At 40.3% G+C, this 21,775-nt stretch overlaps 1 protein-coding gene across 3 annotated transcripts; it reads left to right on the top strand.

The window, feature by feature from the left end:
- Positions 1-1,183: 1,183 nt before the first annotated feature.
- ncapg (non-SMC condensin I complex, subunit G) lies at positions 1,184-18,455 on the top strand. 3 transcript variants are annotated; one of them, XM_026170993.1, is made up of 22 exons: positions 1,184-1,289; positions 1,585-1,709; positions 2,184-2,429; positions 2,867-3,095; positions 3,299-3,444; positions 3,536-3,620; positions 4,359-4,551; positions 4,633-4,782; positions 6,485-6,625; positions 7,446-7,569; positions 7,864-7,953; positions 8,788-8,976; positions 10,047-10,157; positions 14,064-14,183; positions 14,920-15,162; positions 15,251-15,432; positions 15,532-15,697; positions 16,010-16,177; positions 17,549-17,672; positions 17,950-17,997; positions 18,135-18,204; positions 18,310-18,455. In XM_026170993.1, exons 2-22 carry the CDS (start codon positions 1,602-1,604, stop codon positions 18,434-18,436), a joined length of 3,060 nt encoding a protein of 1,019 aa, XP_026026778.1. In that variant the 5' UTR covers positions 1,184-1,289; positions 1,585-1,601; the 3' UTR covers positions 18,437-18,455. The 3 variants fall into 3 exon arrangements, with proteins under 3 accessions (XP_026026778.1, XP_026026777.1, XP_026026779.1); XM_026170992.1 differs by having other exon boundaries at positions 1,580-1,709; XM_026170994.1 differs by lacking the exon at positions 1,184-1,289 and adding an exon at positions 1,296-1,446.
- The last annotated feature ends 3,320 nt before the right edge of the window (positions 18,456-21,775 follow it).

Genomic DNA, 21,775 nt, shown 5'->3' with positions numbered 1-21,775 from the left:
CTATGTGGTCTAATGCAGGGATAGTTTGTCCCCGTATTGTATAAATATTTAATAAGATAATACACCTTCATGATAATCCCCGGCCTACATGCACACAGGTCTAAAGCAAACAGTCTGACAGAGTGCCATCTATATTAAATTAATTTCCAAAAATAGATGCCATAAAATAAGGAGCCCTCTCTGCCTGTGCAGAAGCATGTTTCTGCCCTCCTTATGGGTGAGCTGTCCCCTCCACAGCTGTCCAGCAGCTGTGGCCCTGGACACTGGCTGCATGATAATGACAAATATATTACACATATGGGTTAAATTATAAACATCAGTACAACAGAAATTCATCCACATGATTACCTAATGTATTTATATAGTTTTAAGGAGAATAAGTTTTCAGTTGTTATAAAGTAAAAGAGATGCTTTCATAAAAGTGGTTAGTCACCTCAGTTAGTTCCTTGCAGGAAACCAAGCTAAATAAAGTTTAAAAAAAAGGTAAGGGTTGGCAAAACAAACAAACACAAGAACTCAACTAATAATTATTAGTCTAATGCCATTTTGAAGTATAAACATAATGCAGAGGAAATCAAAAAATACCCTTAAATTACATTTTTGCATATCTACAAAATCTGTTAAATATTTCAAAACCGTGAAAAAAACCATCAGTGTTTTCTCAGTGGGTTTGATCTATAGAATAAAACCTCCAAATATCTTAATCACACTATCTTTTAATATTTCCCCAGTAAAACATTAATATGACATCCAGCATCATTCAGTAGCCATCTTATTTGACAATGGGTTGATTGAATTCAACAAACTGATAATGATATTTGACTAATATATTAGGCATATATACATTCTGGCATCCATAAGTCAAACTTTTGGGCTAGTATTTCAAAATTTAAATTTATTTACTCAGAATTTTGAGTTAGAAAGCCGGATTGCATTTTAAATTTTTTTTAAATTAATTATTATTATTTTTAGTGGCAGAAACAAGCTCTTTTTAATTAAAACATTTGAGAAGCTTTTATTATGTTGTTTTCTCATTAAAACAATTATTGTAATATGGCAGCGACAAGAGGTCAAATATCCATTGTTCGATTATCAGATTAAATAAATAAATAAAAATAAATAAATAAAATTTTTTGTCTGCTATATCCTCCAGAGAATCGCTTACCCGCTTGGCATACACAGGGATAAACCATACACGTGACGCACGTACGTACGCAAACATCTCAGTTCTCGCGAGAGTAAAATTCAAAAACAGGCGGTTGTTCGTTGAGAAGAAAACTAACCAAGAGGTACGTTTTAAAGCTCACGCGTTAAGCTTTTGGCTTTAATACTACTTTTCATGTCTGATAATTATAAAACGCCTCTCTAGGGACTTCGTCGTGTGTGACTTAATTACGTTGCGTTGTGTTTTTTTTCTCGGCTCGTTTCACTGGTAATTCTCTCGAGGTGGGTTTAGGAAGCTAATGAGACACCAGAGACCATCAGGCGGCTTCCTTTACTGCTAGCTAATAGAGACATTTCTGACAGAGTTTACTCTAGGTAAGCCTGCTTCGGCTCATTGTATCGCTGTCTGTATTAGTTTAGGTTTCTGCGAAGGAAAGATGACGGCGGACAACGAAATAGACATCAAGGAGGCGTTTCAGCGAGCTCAGAAGGGCCACAATAACAAGGCAAAGCTGGTGGCGAGCCTCAAGAGCCGCTATAACAAGGTACGAGATGATGCTTTCTTATCAGTCTCTTCCTAAATGTCTTTCACATTATCCTGGATTAATGAGTGCATCGTTTAATATGATAAAATAACTCGGTTTATACGAGAATGTATAAATGCGCTTTCTTCTTAGAAGAAATACAGTAAAGTGAAATTAAAGCTTGTACACAGGTTTTCATTCTCCGTCACATCTATCGGTACTCTCTGTATATCCTCTTTTACTACGTGCTTGAATCTTCTCTGTGGTCTTCCTCTTTTTCTCCTGTCTGGCAGCTCCATCTTTCTTCTTTCTTGCTTAAGTTTCTGGAAGTTTGAAGTGCTTGTAAGGTGTTTGTATTAAACTGTTTGACAGAAAGCATACTAATCTCAGATTAACTGAGATGTCTGGATTGTTAAATAAGTCTTTCAGATGACCTGGGTTCTTATTATTGATCTCATAAGCATGGACCCTTCTTTCCTCTGTCTCTTCCTTCAGCTTGAGGATAAATCACTGTTCCATGAGGAGTTTGCGCACTACCTGAAGTATGCAATGATTGTCTACAAGCGTGAACCTGCAGTTGAAAACGTCATCGAGTTCGTTGCAAGGTTTGCTTCAAGTTTCCAGTCTCCACCTAAAACAAACGAGGAGGGGGAGCAGCAACAAGAGGAGGAAGAAGAAGAAGATGATGATGCTGAGGACGATCATCCATTTCTGAGTTTCATCTTCAACTTTCTGTTGGAGGTATGAACATTATAATGCTAGTTTATGCCTGTGAGCACTGTTTTCTGGTGTTGTTAATGAACTGACCAGCAAATTCTTGACCTATTGATGATGATTTGTTAAAAATGTATCATTTTTTTTTCTTTTTTAAACAAATCTGTTAACCACAAAAATTAAAACTTGTTCATTTCTGATTTTGCTCTGACTTTTTGAACACAAAGGCTTTGATGTGATTCTTGTCTATACTGCCTCTCAATTTTATTTTGTGGTTTCCCATATGACTTCTTTCTATTCCTTATGTATTCACATCTGTTTTTCCTCATACACTTATCCTGATCCAATCCATGTTCACAACTACTCTTGTATCTCTGCCTTTTCCCTCCCAATCTGAGTTTTGTGCGTTTCGCTCTTATTCTAATGACCGTCTCATCTCGTTTCCTGCCTTTCTTTCTTCTCAGTCCCACAAAGCCAATAGTCATGCAGTACGTTTCAGAGCGTGTCAGCTGATCAACAAATTGCTGGGCAGTATGGCTGAGAATGCACAGATTGACGATGATCTCTTTGATCGCATCCACCAAGCCATGCTGGTCCGTGTCACTGACAAATTCCCCAATGTGAGGATTCAGGCTGCTTTGGCCATGACCCGCCTTCAGCAGCCAACAGATCCAGACTGTCCGACCATCAATGGTTTGTTTTTTTAAATGCTGAAATCTGTGACTTATTATCTAAAATTATGTGTTGAATCCCCATCCTCTACATGGTCTTAAATTCTTAATCTTCTCTTGAATCTCACTTCTTAGAAAGTAACTATTGTCACGTGGTTGTTTGTTTTTGTGTTTGTGTATCTTTGTTACTGTCACTCTAACTGCGGAATTATTTTCTATTTCTAGCGTTTATGTTGATTCTGGAAAACGATACTAATGCCGAGGTGCGACGTGCCGTTCTGTCCTGTATTGCAATGTCCCCTCGGACCCTCCTCAAAGTACTCAAGCGCACTCGAGACATCAAAGAAAATGTTCGCAAATTGGCGTATCAGGTACCTATGAATGTAAAAATATGTATCCACTGCAAGGGCTGGTTGATTACGGAGATTTGCACTAAAACTTCCATGTGTGTTTCTATTTAAGGTTCTGGCTGACAAAGTTCACATTAAAGCCCTTAGCATTGCACAGAGAGTAAGCCTACTGCAGCAAGGCCTCCATGACACCTCAGGTAACACTGATTTTTGTGGTTAAATAATACTACTTTTATAAAGATGCATTTTTAACTTCAAAATTTGCACTTAAAGTAACGCAAAACCCTAATCAAAGCTGCTTCTTATTGTTTTAATTATTAATACACCAGTTATTTTTTCTTCATTGTCAAAAATGTTTGTTTATACAGCAAAAAGCTCTTTGGAATAATGAGTGATCTAAAATTTAAAGAGATTTCTTTACCAAATATAAAATGAAAAACACACTGGAGAAGTTGAGCCCTTTTTTACCCCTCGGCTTTTAAAGGCTGATGGGGTATTGAACTTTGACATCCAAGTTTGTGAATTCGATAACTCGACATCAAAGCAACGTGGGGCTTTCAAAATGATACCAGAAGTGTATCTACCTCACAATTTGAATCTGTGACCTTGACCTCGAGGTCAGGTTTTCTGAGAATCTTGTGAAGGCAATAACTCGAGAAGGAAGTTGCCTTGGATTTTGAAATTGGTAACATAAGTGAATTTACTAAAAATCTCGGACGAGTTTAAATCTCAGTGATCTTGACCAGAAGGTCAGAGGTCAAGTTTTCCGAAAATCTTGTAAATGTGATAACTTGAGAATAAAGTGACGTAAGAGTTTCAAATTGATACCGTCGGTGTATCAACTAGTGTGCTGAACTGGGCACCGCTAGTATTTTTGTTCGATTGATAGGAATGGTCCTGCTGTATATGTGTCTGATAGCCTGTGTGCTTTTCAGAAGCGGTAAGGGAGGTGGTTTGTTCTCGTTTGTTACCGGCCTGGCTGCTTCGGCTGGATGGGAACATCATTGAACTGCTCCATAGGCTGGATGTGGAAAACTGCGCAGAAACGGCTCTGGAGACCCTGAAAGCGATCTTCAAAAACATCCCGACTGAAGAGCTGCTGCAGAACCAAGTAGAGCTCGACAACAGGTACTCCCACTTCTCCCTCTGTCTAACAAATAATAAATAAAATGTCTGAAGTTAGAGATCATCGTGTGTGTTTTTTAACAGGAGGCTGATCCCAAAGGAAAGTCTGACCTGTGAAAATGTGCTTTACTGGAGAGCCCTGTGTGAGTTCATCAGGAGTAAAGGAGATGATGGTGATGAAATGCTGGAGCAAGTATTGCCAGATGCAGCCACTTATGCCGACTACCTCTGTGGGTAAGAAGAGCCACTGTTATTGGATTATAAATTGTGGTTTTCTTGCTTATTGCTGTGCTGTGTAAATTCTGGACCAAGTAACTTTTCATATTGGTGGAATTTATGGAATATTTTATTGGGCACTTAATGTGCTTTTAGTTACTTTGTGGTGCTTTATTTGGGGAAAAAAATACAGTTGCCATAATGATTGTGTTGTAACTCTAGGTATCTGAAGGCAGGTCCGGTGTTCTCAGAGGAGCTCGTTCTGTATGTAACTGTGTGGCTAACTCAAAGCTTATATAACAGCGAGGCTAACTGACTGCTTTTTGTTAAACTTCACCTGGCTATTATAAAATATAGTTTTACATCCAGACAAGTTAACCTGCTTTGCTCATGGTCAGTGCACATAAAAATGGGTGTGTTACAAGAGTAAAACGTGATACTTTAAAAACAGTAGTAATCAGTTTAACACGCCCTTAGTGTGCAGCAGGTCAAGTACAATCCAATCCAGGTATGTACCAATCAAACTTTTTCCAGTTGTGAGAAAGAGTTCATTAGGACTTTTTAGTCATAGCAGCTGAAATGTCCACAATTTGCAGTTAAATTAAATTAAACAAATCACAAATAAAAGTAGTTAGTGTAGCTTGAGTGAAACACCTCCATGCTGTTGTTGCGTTGCCATTAGCTCTCCCACTCTCCACAGATCGTCACGTTGTCACCGACATCCGACCAAATATCGGATCGATATCTGGAGCTCATGTTTAGAGCAGCCTGAAGCCTGAGCTTGCATGGACTTCAAAACACTCACACTGAACCCATTAGTTGAAACTTTTGCCATGTTTAATTTGAACATGCACCAGTGGAACAATAAAGAAAAGCACGACATATCCACCTTCATGTTTATTTTTTTAAATAATGTTATTTGCTTTTGATGGGTACCATTATCCTTCGCAGTCCTTGTTAAATTGACGTTTTCTGTGTCTTTTGTTTATTAACAAGTTAATTATACAGATAAGTTATCTCATTTGCAGCAGCAGGTTTCTTTTTGTAATCCTCTAGACTTTTATCTTTTATAGTAACAGTTGTGGTTTTCAGCAAATATGAAAACCAGACAATTATTGCACCTCATTATTTTTGTAATGATGTTGTTGTTTGGTTTTGTTGCCTAAATTGGTATCGTGGTGCTTTATGCCCCTAACTCTCTGCCAAGCTGTGTAAGCCAAAGCTTTTTATTTCTTTTTTTATTTGAGTGATATCTATAGTCCAAAGAAATCCACTTTATAAAGTTCTATTTTTTCCAAAGTCTGTGGGTAATCACGATCTCAGTAGTGATCCAAGTGATCATAGCTGATTTTTGCCATACTCAAGCAGACTGACAGCTCATCTGCTACCCTTGCTGTGCACTGACAGAGCTGTTTTATCACCAGTCTAGTGCTTGTGTATGTAAGTGTGTGAAATACTGACGTGTGATATGCTCTGCAAATGAATTTGATTTAACTAATTGGCAAATCTAACATTTGTCTGCTCGTAAAATGGGTTTATTAATTTGAGTGAGGTGACAAGTAGCTGGTTGGTTAAAAGTCACTCCACCGCTGACTGATAACTGGCTCTGCTGCGTGACATTTGGGAGAAGCGTTAATTTTGTTTATGCTGTCAGGGTAGCGGAATTATTCTAAATGAATGGGCTCTGAGAGCTGCTGTTGTCTGACTCTGACTGTTGTAGATATCTGAAGGCCGTGCCTGTGCTGTCCGAGGAGCAGAGGGCCGACTTTAACCAAGTGGAGCTTGTCATGACCAAAGAGTTCATCTCGCAACATCTCATCCATCTCATCGGTTGTCTGGACACCAACGAGGAGGGTGGCAGGTAAGATGAGAACAAGGTTGAGGAATGTGAATCGGATGCAAAATACCTTAAAATGCATGTGGAAATCAGCTGGGAAAGAGGAAGGATGTTTTTGGAGGGTGATGCAAACAGTCTGGTATTTCATTAATCAGCATGTCCTAACAAATATGGCCCAAAATGGTATAAGTCTTTTAGAGCCCCCTTCTGATGTTTCCTACCCAAACAGCAGGCCAGAAATAAGAAACAAGTGTATGAGATCTTCATATTGACAAAACTCATACAAGAAAGTATTGTCTTTTCTTTGTTTGAGAAATGACTGCAAGTAAAGATTATTTTCTGACAGGCAGCTAATAGATAAATTAATGAATAAATTTCAGACCCAGATTAGCTGCTGTGACAGGTTAGACAGTGAGCTGACTGTTTGGTTAAATATTAAATTAAATATTGTTTTGATTTGTTTGCCTGTCTGTTTATCTGGATAGCTCAGGAGGCTTTGGTCAGATTTGCGTGAAATTTTACTTTTGGGTTTCATCCCTCGGAAGTAATAAACCTGTGCAGTCAGTCTAGCTTTGGAACTAGATTCTGGTTCGTAGTGGCAGCTTGAGGCTTAGGGTGTAGAGCGGGTCATCTAATAATGTGAAGGTCACTGGCTTTATCTTCGACTCCTCCATTCTGTGTGAATGGTGTGAGTGTGTCTGTGAACGCTAGTAGTTTTTAGGCTTGTGACTCTGAGACTACTCTTGTTTATATATAAGACTTAATTAATTTGGTAGGAGATTCATAATGTTAGTTTTTTGAAGTCTGTTTATTCATTTAACGGTTGAGCTGTGCATGTTCGTAGGAAGCGTGTACTGGCTGTCCTGCAGGACATGTTGGCTCTTCCTCAGACTCCCTCCTCTCTGGTCTTCCTCCTCACTGAGAAGCTCCTCAACCTCATCTCCGATGACCACAGACGCATCCAAACTGTAAGTTAGGCTTAAACATGAACTTCACTGTATAGTCAGTTGTCATGTTATCTAAACTCCCCTTTTGCACACGAGGGGAAATATAAATGTCACTGCCCTTTATGAATCCAGCTGACAGACCAATTAGTCAGAAATGAAATGATAAAGGCTGTAATTATTTATCAGTGGTTCCAGATGGACACACACCGGGGTCTTTTTGTTTGACGTGTCAGAAAATATAGCAGGTTTCCTCTCAGCTGTGGCATCATTGACCCTCAGATTGATGTTTAAATGAGCTGGCTTTGTGTCGCACAGGTGGCAGAAATCATCTCCGACGTGAGGGAGCCCATCACAGGGGCCAGTCAGCCAGTGGATGAGAACGAGAGACGCCGGCAGCAGGTCCAGGTGGGTGACACTCTGCCAAATGAAAACGCCCAGAAGCAATTTGATTCTGGAAACCCGTCCAGTTGTCTCACTGTGATTAAATAGAAGAGCTAAACAGCGTCTTTGCACAATTCTACTTTATAGAAGTTAAAAGTGAGAAGGTGACAAAAAAAAAATCCCTTTCTATTAAAGGACACCATGTAGACTGACGACCAGATTACAGTCTAATAATTTCTTAATTAGTTGGATTTTTGCCTTTTTTTGCTCTCTGCTCCATTTATATTCCTTCCCTTTCTGTTTCTTTGTCCTGCTCTACATCCAGCTGGCAGATGGTTTATATTTAAGGCCAAGCCCACTTAAACTAGCGGGGTGGATGGTGAATGTCATGTACGCTAAACGTATCTTTGCCTGGTAAATCCTGGTTCATTAGCTCTCCCTTCTTTGCTTCATTCCCTTTGCTTAAGCTCCATGCACACGTACGCTCTGAGGGAATTACTCTCAGTTGTGACTGTACCTTAGTTTCCTCACTAAATACTGAAATCTGTTGGATTCAAAATGGCTGTTGAGAAAGTTAATCCTAGCCCAGGTGTTCACTTACTCTGTCCGCTCTGTGCACCTGGTCTCTCCCATCTTTTTATTCTTCAGTGAGTAAAGGCAAAGAAGGCTCCAGAGGGCTGTAGCCTCTCCAGAGCATCAGCTGTTGTTTTTCCTGTTTGCGGAGGTGCAGTTTTCCATCTCAACAGTCCTCTCTTGAGCGTGCTTCAGCTGAAGAATGACCCTCCCCTCTTATTTTTATTGTCTGACCTGTTTGTGTTTGTTTTTTTGTTTTTTTTCTTTCCCTCTTTTCGCTCCCAGCTTGCAGAAGTGAAGGTGCGTATCTTAGAGGCTAAACAAACTCTGGAGGACTGCATCTCCGCCCAGGAGTTCAGCCAGGCGGCAGAGCTGAAGAACTCCATCACAGATCTGGAAAATCGCAGGAACCAGATTCTCCAGGACATTGCTGAAAGCAACCAAGTGGCTGACAAGGAGGTCCGCACAGAGAAGGTATTAAGCTACACAGAAACATCACCTCTGCATTTAAATGTACAGTTTTTGCTCAGCTCTAGCTCCATTCATGGACCTCTCCTTTTAAGGCAACCCTCTGTTTATGCCAGCTCTGATTTGTTACCCCTTGTAAGCTGAAGGTTTCCCAAGCAGACAGGAGGTATGGGGGCTTGCTTCTGCCACTGGAGGGAAAAATGCCAACCCTAAGTCAAGATTTCTGGATATTATCTCAATATTTTGACACAATCACTCAAACTTCTGAGAAAATAACTTAAAATGGAGAAAATGGCCTGAAGTTTTGATTCATGAAGTCGCGATAAAAACCAAATATTTCTACATATTGGTGCCAAGTTTCCATGGGGTGGAGTTAGTGAGCTCAGGGCCAGAGCTGCATGATGGCTACCCCAAATCGCTGTCAGCGTGAATCTCATTGAAATGACATTAATGCCATAACCGCATTAACTTGGTAAATCTCCGTTAGCGAGCTAGTGCCGATTGCCCCGTGCGTGGGGCTGCACGGTGCTAACGTTTTAAAGAGCTAACGCGTTGACACCATGCAGCCCCACGCACAGGGCGAGCCGCGCTAACTTGCTGATGAAGATTTGCAGCGTTAGCGTCATTTTAACGAGATTAAAGCTTACAGCACTAGTTACACAGTTTATAATAATTTCAGTATTTTTAGATCCCAACAAGCTGAGTCATAAAGACAACTTTTGTCCTCGTTGTTTTGTTTTTTTAATAAACCGTCATACAGGCTTCACATGTGGAGATTTTGGCTTTTCATTGAATTTGTCCCTGTTTTTATACATCATAGGGTGTGATGCAATAGTTTTACTAGTGCATCCCCGTGGAGATCAGATCTGTCTGTATGTGACCCATGAACTGAAATTACTATGACCTGACCTGGTTTAGAGAAGCTTGAGCTTTTTGCTCACTCACCTCCATTATTTGAAACCTTGTTCATATGACCATCCATCTCCATATGAGCCAAACGCATCCATATGACAGAAAATAAATGCGTTTTAATAAAATGAAATGGTGAGTATGGTATGTGTTTGTTTGCTTTGCAGAATGATCCAGATACTCTTTTGAGGTGTCTAACGATGTGTGCTGAGCTGCTGAAGCAAATGAACATCAAGACCCGGATTGGTCCAACCACAAGCGCCTTAATGTCTTCACTGGTAAAAACAAAACAAGCACTTGAGTTTGTGTCGTAACTAAACATGCAGATCTATAGTAAAGGCAGCAGGATCGCCTTTTCAGATCTGAGTTTGTACATCTGTTTTTCCAGAAACCTTCAGTTTCTTTCATGCTAGTGTTGAGCCGACGCCACCCTGTAGAAAACAAGCATTTAAAAATATCCCTTTTTTAGGACACGAGCATGAGCTGTATATGAAAGTTTATTGAGGTCACAGATGAAGGGAGCCAGAGGGTGGTTTTCCCAAAGACTTCAATGCACATAACCAAACAGCTGATGATGGTTCAGAGCTGGCAGATTCTCTGAGTCTTCAAACTTTGCTCATTCAGACGATTTATACTTGGTGGGTGTTGAAACAAACTGATAGCTGCAAAGCAGAGGCGGGCTATGACGAGATACCACCGTAGTTCCAGATTGAAATTTCAGCCGTTAAAAATGTGATGCAGAAAAAGCAATTAAGGGGAACTGAGGGCGCCAGAAAAAGATCTGTGAGACCAAGATAAGTTAGTGTTGAATAAAGAGCTTCATGACTGGCGGGCAGGAAGGCAAAATAAATGTCAGCTATCACAGATGATATGTGGCACAGGATACTCTGCACAGATAGAAGAAGAAGAAGAAGAAGAAGAAGAATGGATTACCCGACCTATCATCAAATGCCCTCTTTGAGGAGAACTTAAACATCCTGTTTGTACAAAACTGCCTGAAGACATTTCAGAACTGCATCTCTCCAAACAAGGGACACTAAATCCACAGAGCGGGCGTAACAATATGACCACTGATGGCTGAAGTGAGTAGCACTGATTATCTCTTCATCATGGCACCTGTTAGTCGGTGGGATATATTAGGGAGTGAGTAAACATTTTGTTCTCAAAGTTGATGTGTTAGAAGCAGGAGAAATGGGCAAGTGTAAGGATTTGAGTGAGTCTGGCGAAGGCCAAATATTGATGGCCAGACGACTGGGGCAGAGCATCTCCAAAACTGCAGCTGTTGTCGGGGTATTCCCGATCTGCAGTGGTGAACCAGCAACAGGGTCAGGGGCAGCCAAGGCTCACTGATGCATGTTGGGAGTGAAGGCTGAACCAACAGACAAGCTACTCTAGCTCAAATTGCTGAAAAGGTTCATGCTTGTTCTGATAGAAAGGTGTCTGAATACACTGAGGATCGCAGGTTATTGCTGTTTGGGCAGCAAAAGGGGGAACAGTATTAGGCCATTATGTTATGTCTGATCGGTGCATACAGACTGGCCAAACATTTTCATTTTTCTTAATATTTATCACATAAAAAGTATCAGGGGATTTCACAAGAAAAATAACAGACTGTTTTTGCTGCTGATAAAACTCAAGACCACAAAGTCCAAAAGCTGAAGATTTTCATATCAAGTTGTTTACAAAAAAAACGAAGAAAGAAACAGTCATCTGTCACCAATCAACAAATAAATAATTCTGTATTCGATACTGAGGTTAGATGGAAGTTTTTGACCAATGAATTCATGTGTTATTTCTTCTGTTTTACAAATGTGTTTTTCTCATAGACCCTATTTGTTTTATTCTCAGAAGTGTGTCACGTACCATTTCTCAGCTTTTAAAATTTCATACAGTCATAACTTATTTTGATGAGGGGAATAAAACACAACTTTTTAGGTACTGACACGCTGGCTCGCACTCTCAGAAATGCCCATAGTAGTGACAATATTTTCATATCACGTTTAAATGTACACTGTACTATGGATGTCATGATGAGGCACATCTGCAGTATTTGTTCTAATAGCGGTTAACAGAGGTTAAAGTGGTTTGAATCGGGTCATGCTGTTTCACTCACTCGGTTCTCCTGAATTCGCAGCTTTCTTTGTTAGTGATGCTGAACTGTTGGTGGTTCAGTCGATAAAACCGGCCCCTGCTGGTACCGTCCATGAATCAGTTGGGCAAGAACTGTCCGAAGTTTAAGGTGTGGAGCGAAACATCGTACATGTGCTGACAAGTCAGGTAGTCTGTGAGCTTGTGCAGAATATTGTGTGTGAATCCTGATGACTTGGAGCACTATTTGCTGTTGCTCCCGTAGGGAAGTTGAAATGTCAAAAAATGTCATTTAACCCTTTGCCTTGGTTAAATGGGTTATAAAGGAACTGTGGTCAGTATTAGGACCCTACATTCTGTTTCTTTTAAATACTTCATTGACGACTGGAGTCTTTCCTGAATGTTTTAAATCAGCTGTGGTAGTGCCGATCTTGAAAAAGCCTGGACTGGATGTTGACATGGTTGCAAACTATAGACCCATCTCACATCTGTCTTTTTTGTCTAAGGTCTTTGAAAAAGTGGTTTTTAAGCAGCTCACTGAGCATTTGTCAACAAGCAATCTGTTTGAACCATTTCAGTCTGCTTTTAGACCAAATCACTCCACAGAAACAGCTTTAGTAAAAGTGGTAAATGATCTACTGGTAAATGCAGACAATGATCGCACTTCAGTTTTATTACTGCTGGATCTAAGTGCTGCGTTTGACACTGTGGATCACTGCATTTTATTGGATAGGCTTGAACATTTTATTGGAATTACAGGAAATGTTTTATCATGGCTGAGATCTTACCTGTCTGGGAGGTCTCAGACTGTTAGTTTTAAAAATGATCTGTCCGAGACCTGTGCAGTGAGGCATGGGGTCCCTCAGGGCTCCGTACTTGGACCATTGCTGTTTTCTATGTACCTGCTACCTCTTGGTGTTCTTTTACGTTCTTGTAACCTTTCATTGTTACGCTGATGACCTGCAGCTTTATGTTCCTTTAACCATTGGAACTGTGCTGAAGTCTCTAAACTAGAATGTTGTTTATCTGCAATTAAGGGCTGGTTATCGGATAATTTCTTGCTTCTTGAAAAGAAAGAGTTGATGGTCATTGGGCCACACAAATTTCAGCACTTGTCCCAAAATTTCATCTTGAAAATTGATGACAGTGCCATAAATTGCAGGAACAAGGTAAAAAACTTGGGTGTGTGGTTCAACATGGTGCTCTCCTTTGAATCTCATGTGAAAGAGATAACAAAGACTGCCTTTTATCATTTGAGGAACATGAGCCAGAATCAGACAAGTTTTGTCAAGCGACACTGCAGAGGTTCTTGTCCATGCATTTGTGTCTTCCCGTATTGACTATTGCAATGCTCTTCTTTCTGGCCTACCAAAGAAAAGTTTTAGAGGTCTACAGATGGTGCAAAATGCAGCTGCTTGCATTTTAACAAGAACTGGGAAATTTGAGCACATCACCCCTGTTCTGAGATCTCTGCATTGGCTACCTTGTCAGGTTCGAGCAGATTTTAAGGTCCTGCTGCTCACCTACAAGGCTTTAAACGGATTGGCACCTATAGGTGCCTCTCTATACCTCTCCGACCTTTTACACCTTTATGCTCCATCTCGTGCTCTCCGATCTCAGGACTCTGGCCTTCTAAAAGTTCCTAAAAAAGACAATTGGAGAGCGTGCTTTTTCTTTTCGTGCCCCGTTTCTGTGGAACAACCTCCCTCAAGATATTCGGCAGGCATGCTCTGTGGAGGTTTTTAAAACTAAGTTGAAGACACGTTTGTTCACCTTATCCTATATGTCTTAATTCTATGGCTTTTAGTTTTTAAATTTTTATTGTTTTTAACTTTATTGTGTCTCTTACCTGTATCGCTTTTATTTTATTTATCCCTTTAGTTGTACAGCACTTTGTTTGAAAGCGCTTTATAAATAAAATTATTATTATTATTTCACACCCATTCATCAGTAATAAGCCTATATTACAAAACGTATGTAAATAAATAACAGCTGTTATCATTTATTCTTATCTGTTACTAACAATGCACAGTTTATTAACAATGGTTAAGTGTTAACCTTATTGATTGCTTTCACTGTTTTTTCCTGCATCTCAGATCCTGCCCAGCATAGCAAGCGCACACCCTGCTGTCCGCAACATGGCTGTGGTGTGTTTAGGAACATGTGCTCTGCACAGCAAGGAGCTAGCCAAAACCCACATGGTCCTGCTGCTACAGGTAACTTCTTATAGATGTGTTTCAGGTATCTGAAACACTTTGTTTATATGTGTAAGGATGCTACACGATGAACAGAAAGTTAAGCCTTAATATCATTTCCACACTTAAATTGCTGCTTCCCTTCTAATCGGATTAAATGATTATTAACCTCGTAAGTCCCAAACTCTTTCATGGCATGCATTTTTAATTTCTCTTTGCTATTTGGGCTGATTGGAACCTGATGACTGTAAAAACAAAGAATTACATGATTTTTTTTTTTTCACCTGATTTTTGTTTCTGAGAAAAATGAGATTTACATATGAGGGCATTCGTTTTAACTTTCGATAGAACAGTGACAGTATAATGTCCTCGTAAGTGGATATCAGAGCAAAATTTAGTATTTTGGTCTAGAGAACCCAAATGATGTCCACATATGTGAACGCCAGGTCCTAAGAGGTTAATGACATTAATAATTCAGTTACTGTCAGTCTTTCTGCAAAATAAAATAATTGCTAATTAATCTCTTAAAAAAAAAACATGTAATAAACTAAACATGACGCCTTTAGCTTAAGAGCTGTGCTCAAACTAATCCTCAGTTATTTTGTAAATGTAGCTAATTGCAAAATAAACAACATTATGCAGGCTGGAGGGGAGTCGGGGGGGTGATTCTAGTCATTTTTGTTCACTGACAGAAAACGCACATGTATTAAAGGCTTTCTTGATTCAAAGTGCTCTGTGTGTATCTGCGTGTTTCCAGATAGCTCAGCTGGATGAGGTAAAGATCCGTATCAGTGCTCTGCGGGACATCATCGACCTGCTGCTGCTGTTTGGCTTCCAGCTTCTCTCTGAAACAGCTGCCACTGAAGCGGCCCCGCCCTCCCAATCCTCACCAGAGAACCAGGACGATGACATGGCGGTTGCAACTGATGAGAAGGCGGACGTACCAGAGGACACCGCACAGAGTATCCTTGTGATGCTGTCAGAGTTCCTGGACAGTGAGGTGAGGCTGAGATATTTTACTCCAGAAACTACAGTATGCATGTGGGTGTTTATAGATGTCTGATACATGTGCTGGGAACATCCTTCAGGTGTCCGACCTGCGGACAGAGACAGCGGAGGGCCTGGCCAAACTCATGTACACGGGCCGCATCTCCAGCGCCAAGATGCTGTCCCGTCTGGTGCTGTTGTGGTACAATCCCGTCACAGAGGACGACATACGCCTGCGACACTGCCTCGGCGTCTTCTTCCAGCTCTACACCCGCGAGAGCAGGTCACTAATGTGCATGTTGAGTGATGTGGTCACTTTTATTTGGCATGGAATCTCCCCCAGCTGATCATGTGACATGAAAATGGTGTTTTTATGCTTCAGGGCTCACCAGGAAGTCGTGGAGGAGAGTTTCTTGCTGACCGTTCGGACTCTGATGAACGCTCCGGCGACGTCTCCGCTCGCTGAGGTGGACATCAACAATGTAGTCGAGCTTTTTGTTGAGCTGACTCGCCCGGGAGCTCTCATTAAACCTTCAACTAACACTGAGGTGAGAAACATCGGAGACTGAGGAAGAGACTCAGGAAGATTTTAAATTAAACCCAAATTCCAACAAGCTATTTATAATCTTATTATATTAGGAGTGTGGATTTGCTGTTGGGTCTGTGGCTCTGTTCAAGGAAAACACCAAGGATGTTTTTATTGCCTCACTGAGCTTTTCGTTATACATCTTCCCTGAAATACCAGCTAACAGTCTGCAAAATGTTTCACACGATTACTGCAGGTCAAGTAAGCGTGAGCAGAACAGAGTGTTATTATTAATCTCTGAATAATTGTATTTGTATACCTGTGTATGTCTCAGGAGGTGTGTGTCCATGACTACATGGCTGTGCGTATCTGTGGCGAGATGCTGAAGGACCCCACAGCCCCCGAGGTGCGCCTCTATGCAAAGACTCTGAGCAACCTAGAGCTCAGCAGAGACGAGACCGTCAGGGAGGACCTGCAGACGCTGCTGCAGCAGCTTGTACAAGTGAGCCTACTGCTATCGCACCACTGTAACGTAGTCCACGTGATATTGGCAACAAGTTCACCATATCAACAAAAAACGAAATGAAGGCCTGGAAGAAACAAAAGGTGGAAGGAGACTGAGGGAGCCACACAATGGGCTGGAGGACAACCCTTAACGAGGTTGTATAAATAAAAAGCTAAACTAAGGTACTGCCAAAAAACAGCAGACTGCTAAAACTTGACAAAGAAAAGGAAAAAGAACATAAAGGAGGGACCTATAGATGCTCAGGAGCTGCTTGGTCTGGGAGAGACCGCAAAAGCTTTCTCTGAGCTAACTTTAAACAGAGGTAGAAATTCGTTAGTTACTCCACCCAAAAAGAGAAGATGCAAACACGAGTGAGAACTAATCACAAATTATAGCTAAAGCTGTGAAAATTGCAATTAAAAAAGCTCTTTGGGTTTTTTGTTGTTGTTGTGTTTGTTTGTTTGTTTGTTTTCAACCAAAAAAACAAAATCAAAGTATTGAACATGTTCTGTTCATTTCAAGCTCCATATTTTATATCCTGGGACTGATTCACAGTTTAAAATAATCCTTATTTACCTTATACTAAGACTTTGTGCAGCTACTCGGTTTATCTGAAATAAGCTCTTTTAGCTCTTCTTCCTTTAAACCAACTTCTGCTGATTTGTTTTGTCCTTGCAAACAGAACGTTTAAACAGCAAGTGGGTGGAGCTGTTGTGGTCACATTTAGAGTGCGACTGTGAGCACCACTGTCTCAAATGAAGATATTAAAGCAGTGTGATGCCTTTGACTTTGATTGTGAACATAGCATTAGCCACTGTAACGGGACACATGAACGACATCATAGGTCCATGTTGTGTTTTTAAAAACAGTTGAAAAATTTCCAGAATTAACTACACCTCTCATTAGAATAAAGTGGAGAAAACAGCAGCTCCGACTTTATGAACAAAATGTGTTTTCTGTGGAGTTGAAGGTCAGCTAAACTGGGCTGTATTATAATGTAATACCAGCTTGTACCACAAGGTGGATTGAGTCAGTTTAATCTTCATTTAAACAAAGTCAACGAGAACGTATTCCTCTTTACCTTTTGCCAGGACACCGTTGTAAAGTTTCTTGAGGAATAGTTAAAAGGACGGGAGGAAAATGGCACTATAAGTCCAAAAACATTTTAACATGCTTCCCCCCCTAGTGGTGAAAGTGTCACGTGTGTGAATGTCAAAAGACAGAAATCATCAAGATATATAGAAAAACCTTCACAGCAGTCCATCAAACCGAGCTCATGTAGTGTGGAGCACAGAGCTGTACCTGCATATCTGTCTGTTAAAAGGCCCATTGTTTAAGTTCACCCCTTTCCCTCCTCCTTTCTTTCAGGTGGTGAAGGATCGTGTCTGTCTCCGTGCTCTGGAGAAGATGATTTATCAGCTGGCGGACTCAAAAGAACAGGCTGAGCTCCTCAGCACCACTGCGTTACAACCCCTGGATGTCAATGCAGATGGTACGTATGCAAACACAGACTTTAAATAGGAATGGCCATCTGATATCCCATGGAGCATCTCCAACTTATGTTACCTCCTGAGTGTGTGTCTAAATAGATTTAAAATGCTAATTTGTGACAAGCGCTCCTGCAAAAGGATTACATGACTTTACCAGCATGTTGCTAAGTAGATTAAAAATGACTCGCTCCGTCCCATTCGGTGTTTGTTTAGATAAAAATGCAGCAGGCTGAGGGCGGAAATGCAGAAAAATGAGTTCTCTGTTTGCTGTTTCCACAGAGGCTGCGGCAGATGATCCATCAAAATCTGCCAAGAGACCCAAAAGAGGTAATGCAGGGGTTTTTATATGCTCGTCTAAAACCGCAGTCCTTCAGTGCCACTATATTTTTAGAGCTCCTCCTCTCCTGCCCGAGGCAAGAAGTTGAGTCAGCACTGGGAGGTAACCCGAGTCTTTGTTTTCACAGGTCAGAGGAAAGCGTGCACAGCCAAAGGTGGCAGAAAGCCGAACAGGAGGGCAGAGTCGTCAGAGGAGAGGCGAGTTTGCTGATTTTAGCAAAATAGAAAACACCCATTCAGTAACATATTCATCACAAGTGCATTTACTCATTTTCTCGTCTCACCGTCTCTCTTTGGCTACAGCGATGGAGAAAATGTCCCAGAGTCGGCCTCCATGGTGCGTCCGTCACGGAGGGCCAAGACTGCAGCTCTGGAGAAGACGAAGCTGGACCTCAACCCTCTTATCAACCAGGAGGCCAATGTGTCCTGAATAAAGAGATTTACCTTTCTGTATCGACTCAAGTGTTCAGGCAATGAGTCATATTTACCCTTAAGTTACATTTTTGTTGTTTAAAGTTTTGTCATTTTAATCATTAAATAAATGTATCAAAGTTAACAAAGCTTGTTCTCTTTTTAAAAATTTAGTGCAAACATATCCTGATAACTTTTAACAGGGAAAAAAGCAAATCACCATTTCACACAAGAAGCAAAGACAAAATGTTTCTTTTGTGTTCATGTTTTAATGCCCTGAATAACCATGTGACCTTTCTAGATTCCCTTACCAGTTCCCTCTCTACCAGTACATAATTAAACCATGTTAATCACCACGAATGTGAAGAATTCAGAGAGGTCTGATCTCAATCATTGAAATCTTACAGAATAAAAATGGAAATGGTATTTCAGTTTTGCTTGAAGTTACATACATTTTCTATAAATTCTTAAAGGGAGAGTAACAAGTCAGGTTTTTACGGTAAACAAATAATTATACTGTAAGTAAAGTGTAAGCAATTTTAAGTATTTCATGGTAATTTTATGGTATTAGAATAATGTTTTCCCAGCATGTTGTAAGTATGCTGTACTTTTGGACTGGATTAATCTTGCATTTTTATATATTTATTTACTTTTACATTTTAATTTAATATTCATATTGATGATGGGTGGTTTTGTTTTGTTTTTCCCCACCCCCCCCCCCCCCACTCTATAGTAATCATATAGTAGGGATTTAGAACAGTTTATTGTTAATGTATTTCTAAATTGTGTTTGAACTGTAAAAGGAAAAGTAATGAGTTGGACTTAATCACAACAAACTGATAGCCTTTATTGTGGGCCACGAGTGTCAAAATGAATTAAATACCAAATTAAATAATTGTGTTTTAAATGAAATTACATGTAATTAAGTTTAAACAGTTTTAATTTAACAAATTTAATGATGTATTAAATCATTTTGGCACTCAAGGCCCTCCACACCGCGAGTATGTTAAATGTGTGGTGTATAGTTATTTGTGGGAACTTTATTTTTGTTTGTTTTTTTCACTTTGTTTTCTATTTACATTAATACATGTAGACACCCTGTAGGGTGTTGCGGGTTCAAATATTGAGGGTGAGCACAAAAACAACAATGGTCCAGGAGAGTCGGTCAAACAATGATTTTTAATGAACACACGCGTGGGGAGATGAACACTGCGCACAGACAGCATCGATCTCCGGCCAGTGATACACAAGTAGCTGTTTTTATAACATCAGGGTATTATTTATGACGCCCCCTCATGCGCCAAAGCAGATACAATACAATAAATGTTGACGACTTTTGACACATTTAAAAGGACATCTTCTCCGTCTCGAGGCCAGGCGCTTCCTGTTAATCTTCTGACTCTCACTTATCTCCTGGAGCAAACTGTCCCTTAGGCAGACACAATTTTGCAATCACAAGCTTTTGCAAACTATTATTTGAACTCTTACCTAAACATGAGTCCAACTACTGTTTGTGTGTGTGTGTGTATGTGTGTGTCTCGACCTCCAACGCACTCAGCCTCACCCCGCCCGTTGACGCTTCTGGCCTTTTACCAGACAGAAGCTCTCTGTGATAGGTGTAATAATCTTAACTAAGAACATGTGTAATCTATTGAATAAATGCTTTGATGAAATGATAATTAATGTAATGGTAATGATGGTTATGAATAGTAGCAGTAAAATATTGCCCTGATCTCCACAACGGTGTTTACAGTGACTGCAAGGATAACCACACTACTGGTTGAAGAACTTATTTACTATGACCCTGGGGTCCGTTCTTCGTACCTCGCTAAGTAAGTTAGCTGGATTTGATTGTTGACGATTTCGCGTGATCTTGGATCGTTCGGTTCCCCGAAGCTCATCCGGGACTTGCTGTCATAGCAACAGATCCGTAAGCGTAAACCTGCTCGGGAGCAGGCTTACTTTATGTAAACAGGATTAGATCGCGGACACTCAGGTATGTCCGCTTCATGTATACGAAAGCAACAGCGATATTTTACCACTGTTTTACCAAAAATAAATAACATCAATGTAACTAAAGATAATGCAGCACTTGATCCTTTTATTGATGTCACACAGATACATACAGGTCATTTCCTAAAAAAGGGAAATGTACTATTAATCATTCTATTTCATGTATTTGATTATTTCAGATGTAATTCATATTCTAGAGTTGTAATTGTAAATTACTTCGTGTAATCAAGATGAGAAACCACGGCTATAAAAGCGAAGGTGGATTTGGGAAGCCTGTCGCAGCCATGTCCTGTCCGTATACGCGACCAACCCATTGCGGAAGGTGCAAGATTGATAAGGAGAGTTTTCAGAATTCAGCGTATATTGCGGGACAGACAGGATCCTTTAGCTCAGCGCGACAGTGTGCTCATAGAGAGATATCGATCTTCCCGTGAGGGTATTATTTACTTAACCAACTTGTTGATGAGGGGGTGCAGGACCACCACCTGTCTTTTTTTGCTCTGCCCTTTTCTTGGTTGCTGTTATAAACAAACAGATTATTTCAGGGTCTCTTTTCAAGAGACTAAAAGCAATATAAGTGATAAATATTACCATTCTGTAGAATATTCTTATATTTCACTTTTACTTGTTCCCATGTTCTAGTGGCTCCACAACAACAAATGAATGAATAACTCACACCTCTCTCTGGTTATCTCAAAAGACTCTTTATTGGTTCAGTCACAGACACCTGTTTGTTGCATCTGTATTGGACAGTATAAAAACACATGATAAAGAAAATATACAACAGATGTATAGCACCAGGTTCTTCAACAAACAAAGGGCTGATGGTTATTTATCAAATGACAGAGACTTGCCCACCTCCTTTATGTTGAAACGGCAACCATAGTGACATGCGTACAACGGTAGTCGGGCACAACACACCCTAAAGGGTGAAGTTTTTGACCTACAGCTGGACACCTTGGATCTGCCGGTCTCTGGACAGATGGCAGAAAAACAATGACATTGATCCAAGATTAGTGTTACCCCATCAACTCTCAGGCCTAGTCCTAGCTGAGCTCCTGTGGAGGTCGGCGTCCCTTGCTGCAACTTCAGAAAATAACAGAAAATCCAGGGAAACAGTGACAACTCAACATTTAAAAAGTAAATAATGCTATTACGTGTAAGAGGAAAAAAAAAAAAATTCTTATATTTTTGTTTCTCTGATGAGACCAACGCAGGTGGGCAAACATAGTTTGTATAGCAGAATCCTTTAAGATCACATTACATGGCTATGGAAACAACTGAAGTAACATCCCAGGCCACTGGTACTCATGTACATCCATTCGTCTGTCAGCAATAAAATAAT

Source organism: Astatotilapia calliptera, chromosome 6 (genome assembly GCF_900246225.1).
Source record: "Astatotilapia calliptera chromosome 6, fAstCal1.2, whole genome shotgun sequence".
In the NCBI taxonomy this organism is placed as follows: Eukaryota; Metazoa; Chordata; class Actinopteri; order Cichliformes; family Cichlidae; genus Astatotilapia; species Astatotilapia calliptera.
The sequence above is the reverse complement of the archived record's forward strand: the minus strand, read 5'-3'. Positions and strand labels throughout refer to the sequence as shown.

Excerpts from the sequence above, each read along its gene's own strand:
- ncapg (XM_026170993.1), top strand. The coding sequence starts at position 1,602 with ATGACGGCGGACAACGAAATAGACATCAAGGAGGCGTTTCAGCGAGCT. Across the intron at positions 4,552-4,632 it reads CAAGTAGAGCTCGACAACAG|GAGGCTGATCCCAAAGGAAA; the intron begins GTACTCCCACTT and ends GTTTTTTAACAG. Across the intron at positions 15,433-15,531 it reads CTCTACACCCGCGAGAGCAG|GGCTCACCAGGAAGTCGTGG; the intron begins GTCACTAATGTG and ends TTTATGCTTCAG.